This window comes from Haemaphysalis longicornis, unplaced genomic scaffold (assembly GCF_048455015.1).
Source record: "Haemaphysalis longicornis isolate Haplotype H1 unplaced genomic scaffold, Haemaphysalis longicornis Haplotype H1 scaffold_5, whole genome shotgun sequence".
Taxonomy (NCBI): domain Eukaryota; kingdom Metazoa; phylum Arthropoda; class Arachnida; order Ixodida; family Ixodidae; genus Haemaphysalis; species Haemaphysalis longicornis.
Genome location: NW_027526385.1, coordinates 34609154 through 34619739, shown reverse-complemented (window position 1 = coordinate 34619739; position 10586 = coordinate 34609154). Strand labels below are relative to the sequence as shown.

Genomic DNA, 10586 nt, shown 5'->3' with positions numbered 1-10586 from the left:
AAGCTGACACCGTCCACTACATAGTCAACCTTCACATTGTTTTGTTGACTAAAATGCATGGCAGTGTACATACTATGTATCCATCTTTTTACATTTAGTGCTTTGGAACGTCACACGCGTCAACGCTGTCAAGATGAATGGCCTGCTCCCGAATAATGTGCCGAGCGCTTTTATCGATGTCATCACTATCACTCTCATGCTAAGAATCAGAGGTGTGAGTTGACAATGCAGAATCGGTATTGGGCTATATCTCTATTATGATTGGGCTATCATGCTTAAATTTGTGAACAGACGTGTTATAATGTACGCTGTAAATCGGGTGACCGAGGCCTCTGTCAGGCCATGTTCGCCTTTAATCTCAGCCTCCCCTTGGTTTTTGCCAAGAAATGAAAATCAAATACAAATAAAAGAAAACAAATCAAACCATCAAATCAACTCTCAGTAGTGACTATCATGCGCCAAACGGCAAACTGACGTGATGAGCTCTCAGTTATGTTCTCTAAAGCCGCATTGGTAATCTCAGTATTCATGTGGGGATAGAGAGAGAGATAGAACGAAAGAAAGAGACAGAGACAGAGTGCGTGCGCGTGTGCGTGTGCGTGTGTGTGTGTGTGTGTGCGTGTTTGTGATGTGTGTGTATGTGTGCGTACGTTTTCGCGTGCATGTGTTGGCGATGGGCCGCCAATACATTAGCATGAAGGTACAACTTAGTGAAAACCACATGTTCAGTAGGTTTTCTTTAAACTGTTCTCGCAGCGTGGATTCGTTAATCAATTAGCCACCCCGAACTCTCTTTTTTCAGAATCAATGTGACATGCTCGGCGATTCTTCGCCGCAGAAGCGCAATTGCGCCCTACTCTCTGAACTGTACTGAAAGGCTCCGAGCTGTGTGCATTGGTGAGTTACCTTCAAAGAGATTGTTGCCTGAGGAAACTGTTTCGAAGGGCACAAATTACTGCTTAGCGTGTACAGCACGCTAATTTGGGGGAGTAGTTTGCATAGCTGTACCTTCGAACGAAACCCCCCGCACTCGTTACGAGCTATAACACACATTACATGTAAGCACAAAGGCACATAGTGTGTTAAGTAACGCGAAATAAGCGACACTAAATCACGTTTTCATATAAAACGAGACTAAACTGATTTGATCAGACCCCGGCAAATTAAGAAAATGGCGCAAACCCGCAGGTTTATGGTCCAGTCTCCGCATTTCAGAAAACTGGCTTTCTGCGTTTTAAGTTCAGTGAACTTTAGAAGCACCCCTTTTCGTCATAGCTTGTTCGCTGTCACAATGGCATGCGACTGCCGGAATCGGGCGGCGCACCGAGACCACGGACCCAGGTAGAACCCCACGGTTTTACAGCGTCACTGACCCAAACAGAGGCTTTGAAAAACAAACGGTTTATATATTCAGAACCATTCCAAACTACTAAAGTGCTGCCCAGTTACAGCAAAGACAACTGCAAGTACATTTGAAGAAAAAAATTGTATATAACCGGTAGCTCTGGCGTTAAATTAACGACAGACGTTGTTAGGAAAGCCTGTTGGGTTGTTTTTTATAATATTAAGCGAAAACAAAATGACCGCCAAGAACCACCCATTCCCGACTCCGCAGTTAGACACCGGCACGCGCTGTTCCAGGCAGGGGCGCGCGACAAATGCGAAGGCGGGAAATTTGAATTGCATTGGACAAAACTCCGTGCAATTCATCAAGACAGGAGTGAACCATGAAGGCGAAGAGCCTGATGGATTAGAGCAGTGAGCGGAGAACAACGCCACGGCCCATTATGGCGAAGCACCGACAGCTTTTACGTTGAGCGGACCGCTTCAAGTTACCCCGAGCATGTACCTGCTAGCTGCTGACGTTTATTGTGGCTCATTCGATGACTGAAAAAGTGGTGTTTTTAATGCTTAGAGATTATTCCTTACAAAGTTTGGTGAGGTTCCGACATGCGCTTCCTTCAGTCGCCCGTCCGGTCCCCTTCCTTGAACTTTCTTTGCCCGCTTGAAGCGAAAATCTCTCGCGACGAATTCCCCCTTCCACCTCCCTCTCTTTCTCTGTCCTTCGTTATTCCCACGTATACCCCTCCAGTCTCGCCTCTCCCCTTCCAAAGACAGGGTTGCATGCCTCTCAACTCCTAGATGAGTTTAAAATATCCCCCAGTCTAGTGTCTTTGCACAGACTATTCAAATCACTCAATCACGCATTCTCCGGTAGAGGTCACGAGTCCCCAAGCTGAGGACGACCAGGCTCTTCTGCGAAGTCGTGCGATGAGTGCTCCGTCCGCCATGACGTCCACGGCACTAATTGTATTTAACGAATGGCTGTGCGCTTCACGTGTTGCGCTGGTTTGACCCATGCGATGTGCAAAATCGCAAACAACGCTGGACGACTTTTCCAGTCGTTTAAGTGCGCCTTACGCCCGCTGGGTAAACGTTGTGCGTACCCACAGCGTGGAAGTAAACTACTAAGCTTTAACTTATATGTTGAGAAGAAAAGCCTTTTTGGGCCGTCTGTTTCTTGCAGCGCCTAAAAATACAGATGCCGTTAAAGGTAGCCAAACTGAACACAACAAACAATTACCGGAACCCTTCAGCGTGGACTGATAAGGTTATTGCTTTACTGTCCTGCATTGCCTCCTCCGTATATCAGTGACACGGCTACCGTCCAGAATAAACCGTTGTAGGGACACTCAACATTCGTGGTTAAAAACGGTCCTTGCAAGCCATGTTAGCGATGCCCTTATAATGATCGGAGGGGACGCCTAGAGCCACCAGTGATTTTTATCCTCCAAGCCTCAGATTCTACAGAGAAGAGGGCGCTTCCAGATACTATTGCATGAAGTCAATAATTCGCGCGGAGAGATTGAAGCTGCGACAATGGGCTTCCACACAAAATGCTTACAACTGTGAGAAAAACAATTCAAATAAGGGGTGTACAATTATGTGCTATCATATACGTTCAATCGATGTTTACCATGATTTCAGGGTAGTATGACTAGACTTAAAAAGGCAGGTTGGGACACATATACTCCTCAGTAAACCCTCTACAGCTTCTTCAAACAAAATACATCAGGGTACTTGTCCTTCAGGGCTGCAACGTGGCTGTGCTAGCTTCTATTAACAAAAGCAAAATTGACACAATCGGAAGAAGTGCACTCACGAAGTCACAATTTCTTATACCTACATCAAAGGAGTATAAGATGCACCAAGGACAAATTTCTGGTATATGTGCCATCGGCAGTGTCACTAAGTAATCCTTAGTGTAGACATAGAAAAAGACGTCTCTGTAGTTTTAGGTGTTTCGGCTACTGCTCTTAATAATAACACTGTTAATAAGAATACACAACTTCCTTTCTTGTCCACGCTGAAAAAGAGTGTTGACATAAGAATTCCTTTGTCACAGGTCCACCGCAGGCGATGCCGCCAAGAAGGTTACAAGGAACTTGCCCGCCATCTAGTGTAATAGGTAAGGAACATGTTTCTGGATACGTACAATTTGAAGACCACTGCTACTGATACATGCATTTCTTGCTTGCCTAAATAGGTGTCTAGTGTGTTGTTCCAAATTTAAATGAAACCCCGGGCTATGTCCCCTAACGTGAAACCTAGGGAGCAGCGAAGCAAGCAGAGCATACATGTATTCGAAGATCGTATGTTTCTCCCTTGCCGCATGGCGCGCGCTGATTTTTCGCCATAGAAGCGCTCGTGGGAGGTGCAATCGTGCGCTTGCTGAGGCGACGGTGCTCTCTGTCTTGTGTTGAACCGGATTAAAGCAAATAAATGAGACAGACAGGCCGTAAGTTTTCTTTGTGACACACGCTGAAGCAAACTAAGACGTATGCTAAGCAGCAGAGCGAGGCTTTGGAAAACGCGCGTCCCGGTGTGTTCAATTGGTACGCGTTTTTTCCCATGGAGAAGAAACGCTCTAGCGCGAGGCCATGAAAAAATACATTGCGGTGTGTTTTTTTCTAATATGCGTTGCGTTCTAGCATGAGTCGTTTGAAAACGTGTGTTCCAGTGTTTAATAGCGTGACTACATGGCAGTCTGATATGAGACGACGGCGACATGAGATGACTACATCAGACGCCTGCAGTCCGAGCCCCTAAGGTGCATCGTTTCGAATATCGTCCCTCGTAAAATTAAATTGACGACAAGCAATACATAAATGAGGAAAGCGAGCTAAACCTGCTGGCACAAATTAACTCGATTGTTATTTCTAAAGACCTAGTCAATTTACGCCCACTTTCCAGTTTCAATCGAATATCACAAACCAAATTTGCTTTAGAAGAAGAAGAAAACGACTCTATTTTTAGGCAGAGGTTGTTACAATGCCTGACGAGCGCTCCTGAATCTCTCGAGTTTACAACAGAGGAGTTCACAGCAGAGGACATGATCAAATCATAGAGGCATGCTTAGAAATAAGATCCAGCAATACAGAGAGAAAAAATAGGTAAAATAAGAAAAATAAAAATATCCTACATTTAAATTATTGAGAATCCAAAGTAATACAGTACACAGAAACTTTTTTTCTGCAATACCTGCTACTAGCAGATACCGTAGAACACGACACATTTCTTCGCCTATTGTTCGTCATGTCTACGAAATAATCACGTCTTCACACAATACGGTTTAAATTCCTTAGAATGCGACACGCCTAGTGATTGTCATATCTAACTTTCTTTTCTATAAACATTAACTTGGTTTGAGTCAAATACGTTTGCGCAAGTGTAACATTTTAAATTATCCGCTAGGATGTTCAAGACATGCGGTACTTGATAAGTGGCCGATTTTGTGCCGTAATTAGTCGTAGTTTTAGGTGTACGTCATATTGAACGTCGTACACCGTAATGACGGTTTTCTGCGTCACCATCTACATGTAACTTGTTTTTGTGTACCATCTGGAGAATTTAAAATAATGTAGCTGGTGAGCTCTAAGTGTTGAGTGTTTTCAAAACAAAGGTGAAGTTGGCAGGTCTTGGAATTTCCCTTGTAGATTTTCCATAAACGGCAATATTTTTTTCTGCAGGGTAACAAGCTTATTGTAATTATTTCGTGAGGTAGTTCCCCACACCACTATTCCGAACGTTAGTTTTGAATAGAATAGAGAATAATACGTTTATTTTTAGCCATAGGGGTATTAAGTGTGATATTTTACAAAGGCATCCAACTGTTCGTGCAAGAGCCGTAACTAAATAGTTTAAGTGTGCTTACCAGCTTAACTGTTCTTGGGACCAGACACCAAGGAACTTTTGTTTGTGTACGCGTGCAATAACATAACCTTCGTATTTGAGATTTATATCTTCGTTTAAGGAGTTATTCATTGCGAGGCAAATTAGATAGGTTGTATTTGTGGCATTTATTGGCAGCTTGTTTTGTTGTAACCAGTTTGAAAGGTGCACCAGATATTCGTTTACAATAGATTTCAGACATGCTAAACTGTTTGATGAGAAAAAAAATTATTCGTGTCATTTGCATACATAATAATATCAAAAGAACCTGGTATATGACCAATATCATTTATGTACACAAGAAATAATAACAGGCCAAGTAGAGATTCTTGCGCGGACGCCTTGTTTCAATTTCATTTCGGCAGATAATAAGTCACTGATGCCAATTATTTGACATCGATCATGCAAGTAGTCTCCAGAATTTGTAATGCAATCTCAGAAATTCCACAGCTAGATATTTTTTTTACATCAAATCAAAATGTATTGAGTCAAATGCCTTTTGAGTATTCAAGAAAAGACCGAGTGTGTGTTTTAAGTTTTCCATAATTACGATTATCTTTTACTTAATATATGCCAGAGCATGCTCACTTGACGTATGCTTTTCGAAGCCGCATTGGTTGGTTGCTATTACTTGATGCTTGTCGAAAAAAGAAGTGAGTCGCTCATGGATTACGCCTTCGAATATTTTAGATTGGTAGCACCGATATAGGACGATAGTTGGACAGGTTGTTACGTTCACCAACTTTGAATATAGCAGTGACTTTGGCCAGTTTAAATGTCTGGGGAAAGATGCCTGTGGTCAAGGTGATGTTAATAATAAAGGGTAAAACTTCGCATATCAATGGTGATATTAGTTTTAACTTGCGGACCGTATTTCATCTATTGCAGATGCTATATTGGTTTTAAGCTTGCGGGTTAAGTTTCCAATCCCAAACTGCGTCTGTTTGTCGCACAAAGATGGTCTGAGGCACACCTGGGCCATCGGTTAACGCGTTGTCTGCGCTAATGCTAAATATTTTGTAGAAGCCCGCATTTATAAAGTGGGCGTGAAAAGCATCGGGTAATCTCTTTCCTGCAAGAGCTTCATCGTTTACTGTTCATTCTTCGATACATCGACTACTTGTACTTTCCCCAGTGAGAGCGTTCTCTACCTCCCAGATTTTGCGTTGGTTATCAGAGATCCTTGCAAAAGTATTTTGGTAATATTCTTTCTTTGCCTTTTTGAGGTCTGACGTCAGCGTATTTCTGTATTTTTGTACTTGAAAAATGCCGCAGGGTCTCGTGAACGTACAAAGTAAAAAATAATCTATTTTTTTATTTAACTCTTTCGTAAAGACTTGTGGTTATTCATGGCTTTCGGCAACTTCTAATGCTCCTGTTGGAAGGCCTCTGTGAAAGGAAAGCTGCATTGTAGCTTGTATGCAAGAACCCGAGAAACGTATATGCATCATCAGGATCGGTTTGGTTACAAACACAGCTCCAGTCATGCGATTTTACTAATCTTTAAAAGTGTTCCTGGGCCTCGGTATCTATTTGCGTCCAAGACGGGTCCGAGTTTGGACTTTATTTTGATTAGGTGCATTGAATAGCTATGATTCAAGCAGTCCATTTGTGCTTTTATAATATGTGGAAACACCGCGCCTAGCTTTCGTCGGTAAGCCGCTCATCTGGCTTCATGCCACCACATCCAGGACGCGCTAAAAGGTAAAGCTCTTGTACCTAAAGTATAACCTTGTATACCACTACCTACTCGAGGTATAGAATCAATTGTGTGTGTAGAAAACCAAGCAAAATAAAGTTCCGCTCTCTAGAAAAGACAACAATGAGAGAACGCCAAGATGTAGGAAATGAAGTCGAACCCCAAACGAACCAACGCAGAAGCAAGTTGTGCAATTACGTAAAGATTCCTGCGTATTTTGTAATGTACGACGTCGATTATGCGCTGTTTACGCGAACACCTTTTTTATCTGTAAAGTTTACTGCACTTCGATTGTACTCCCTTGTGCTTTAACGATACTGGCATTTCATCACTTCCCCCAGCCATGGCATTCCATGGCTGGCGGAATGCCTTACCCCAGAATGCGTTCCCATGGAATGCCTTCCCTTGGAATTCCTTCCCCCATAAAGTTGGCGCTCCGGCATTCTAGTTTGGCTAAAATACAGACGACATCAGCGAGAGTGCAAGCTTCGCTTTGAAAATATTTAAAAATTTTAAAGGTAAAAATTTCAGTTGAAAATTATTTTTTTTAATTTAAAAATTTTTTTTAATCGAGACCTTTGAGTCAAGCGCAAATTGTTGCTGCTTGAACTGCACTGTTGTCAGTGTTCATTTCTGGCTGTCCAGCCAGCATTCATTCGGGAGGGTGTCGTATGTGGCCAGCTGTTTTCGTTTGTCCTGCTGTTCGTTATTTTTTAGATGAGGCTCAACACTGCGACGAGAAGTTTAAATGGACGAAGGATGACAACTCTTCGACCTGTGTCACTCACAATTTCCGCCTCACATGGAAACACATTTTGGTAAGTAATACTTGTAAATCCATGACACGTTAGGAACATTGCCAGAAATCTCAGACAACGTCCAACATGTGCTTTTCGGTGCAGTGAAAATGTCAACAACAAGCGCTGGCATCAGTTTTCATCATTTCCGCCAGACAACACTCTATCCATCAAGAGAAGTCTAACTGCATTACGAGGAGGTTAACCCCGAAGTAGCTTACATCGCGCACCCAGTTCAAAAGCCTTCGTTGATAAGCGTCAGAGATCGCATTATGCCGTTTTATACCCCAATTACACCGTACACTTTCAATCGCGGATAAGTTTATCGGGATCGGGTTCAATCCGGAATGGCCGTTGCTACACAACAGTTTCAACCGCGATTGAATCCTATACAGGTTGATGTCAAACCTGCGTCCCTAAACGTGGCGGAGGTTTGCAAGCGGGATCGGATGAGAGCGGCTTTACAATCGTTCCCACTGATTGATTGCACAGAAAGAGACAACTTCAACTAACACCTGAAAATGTATTAAGTTAGCTATACAGGTTGATGTCAAACCTGCGTCCCCGAACGTGGCGGAGGTTTGCAAGCGGGATCGGATGAGAGCGGCTTTACAATCGTTCCCGCTGATTAATGGCACAGAAAGAGACAACTTCAACTAACACCTGAAAATGTATTAAGTTACTTACCTACATAAACGTGCAATAAGACTCATATAGTTACGCATAACTACTACCGCGCAGAATTGTAGGCGACGGACGCGAAATACATTTTTGGTGCCCTCTGGCGCACGTGACTGCAACCGGCGGAACTTCTTAATCGGGATGGAAACGTGCCGTGTAGGAGCGGCGATGGGCCGGGCTTGCTCAAATGTCAAATATGCTTCGCTTCAATCCGGATTGAAAGTGCCGCGGGACAAAGATATTATAGTTCCTGTATTTGTGGAAGCGATATGGCAGCAACTCGTAGCGGCGACGTGCCAATCTTCCAAAACATCACCAAAGCTAGGTTGTGAATCAGTGTACTTGCTGCGAAGGTGTTTAGCGAGATGGCGATAGTTACATAAACAAATTACTTAATCTTTTTTTTATTAGGAGAGAAAGAAGTTTTTAGGATGAACGTGTCCGTTCCCATTGATTGCCACCCCGACACTCCCATTTGTATCTCCAGGAGTCGCAGGACATCAATGCGACGACGTTCTGGCTTGCATCTCTCGTTGATAACATCACATCACCGGCAGACGTGCGAAAAATGCCCTCCCTTCTGAAAGAACTCCTTCGAAGGATTCCCAATCTCTTTTCGGGCGTAGACGATTCTGAGAAGTCTGATCTCAGAAGAAGCTTTGCCGAAGCGGTCGCCGAGCTGGTCAGCAGGGTCATGCTGAAGACACACGCATGGAAGGGCATTCCACAGGTGGGCACAACCTTGGGACGGTATGCCGGGGGTCGGTTTATAATGGAATCGCAGTTGTGGCGCCTCTTTACGGATTTTCGAAACTCCGCGAAAAAAGAAATTTAGGCCTGCTGCCATCACGCTGTAGCAAAATTATAGCCGCCATGATTACTATATAGCCCTCAAAGAACGTCTATTCTTCAAAATAGGCGAATGGAACCTGCTTTAAATTCAGTACGTATTGAAGCAGCAGGAAATTTATTGTAGTAGGATCAAATGCTTTATGTTGCATATTGTCATTGTAACCCATAAAATCACTGCTTTTCCAAGCTGTCATAGTGTATAGTGAGTGAAAACGTGCATGCAGTGAAATTGATTGATTGATTGATTGATTGATTGATTGATTGATTGATTGATTGATTGATTGATTGATTGATTGATTGATTGATTGAAGGGTTTTAACGCGCCGACGCAACGCCGGCGATGAGGCGCGCCGTAGTGGAGGGCTCCGGATTAATTTTGACCACCTGGGGATCTTTAACGTGCGCCGAAATCTCGTACACACGGGCGTTTTTCCTTTTCGCCTCCATCAGAAAAGCGGCCGCCGCGGCCGGGAATCGAGCCCGCGACCTCGTGCTCAGCAGCGCAGCGCCTTAGCCACTGAGCCACCGCGGCGGGTTGAAATTGTTTTGATTATTTCAGCGTTGTACCTGAGTCTATGCTGTCGCTGGTATTTTTTCGGAGAGACAGTTTCGCTAGGCGATACCACTTTGTAAAACCTCGAGTCTGCCTTTATAGCGAATGTTCTAATGATCGAGTGTTCTGATCTGTTTTGATGCAGGAGGAGCGACGTGACACGTCCGCAGAATTGGACAACATAGTCCAGGAATTTGCTTCAGAACTCGTCTAGTTGCAAACGTCAGCAATGCGATATCGAACACGTGTATCAGCGAGCGATCACTATACCTCCGGCTGTTGAAGGCTTGGCCGGAGAAACAAAAGCGCTGCAAGGAAGTGCCTTCAAGGCCGATTTTATGCGTTTTCGTGTATGTTATAAACCCTTTCTCGCCGCCATATTCTCCTGAACAAATTCCATTGCTGTCATTCTCACACATCTTTTAGTTGTTCTCAAGCAGGCAATAGAAATTTTTAGAAGCGAAATGTACAGACTTTAATTGGGTCTCCTACGTTTGAAAGTATTTTCGCAAACCGAAGTAGAAAGTGGACAATATGGTTCATATTTAGACAGTGTGGGGTGCATAGTCAGTGGCGTATCTAAGGGGGGGCAGGAGGGTACAACTGCCCCGGGCGCCACTTGCGAGGGGGGCCGAGCCGAGTCCTCCCAAGGTGTGCTCGAGGGAAAAAAGCGGCAGCGGGTTACCGTATGTCAGCGCAGCGGGGCAACACTGCCGGAAAAGTCGCTGTTGAAGAGAGCGCCAGTTTGGGCTTCTTGGCACGACAATATAGC

At 44.0% G+C, this 10586-nt stretch overlaps 1 protein-coding gene across 1 annotated transcript; it reads left to right on the top strand.

The window, feature by feature from the left end:
* Positions 1-806: 806 nt before the first annotated feature.
* Positions 807-10224, top strand: LOC144139152 (uncharacterized). Its single transcript, XM_077671595.1, has 5 exons — positions 807-897; positions 3407-3469; positions 7649-7749; positions 8897-9139; positions 9960-10224. Exons 2-5 carry the CDS (start codon positions 3421-3423, stop codon positions 10026-10028), a joined length of 462 nt encoding a protein of 153 aa, XP_077527721.1. The 5' UTR covers positions 807-897; positions 3407-3420; the 3' UTR covers positions 10029-10224.
* Positions 10225-10586: the final 362 nt, after the last annotated feature.

Bases quoted from the DNA above. Each gene is read 5' to 3' on its own strand.
- LOC144139152 (XM_077671595.1), top strand. From the start codon at position 3,421: ATGCCGCCAAGAAGGTTACAAGGAACTTGCCCGCCATCTAGTGTAATA. The intron at 3,470-7,648 runs GTAAGGAACATG...GTTATTTTTTAG, and splicing joins CCCGCCATCTAGTGTAATAG to ATGAGGCTCAACACTGCGAC. The intron at 7,750-8,896 runs GTAAGTAATACT...TTGTATCTCCAG, and splicing joins TCACATGGAAACACATTTTG to GAGTCGCAGGACATCAATGC.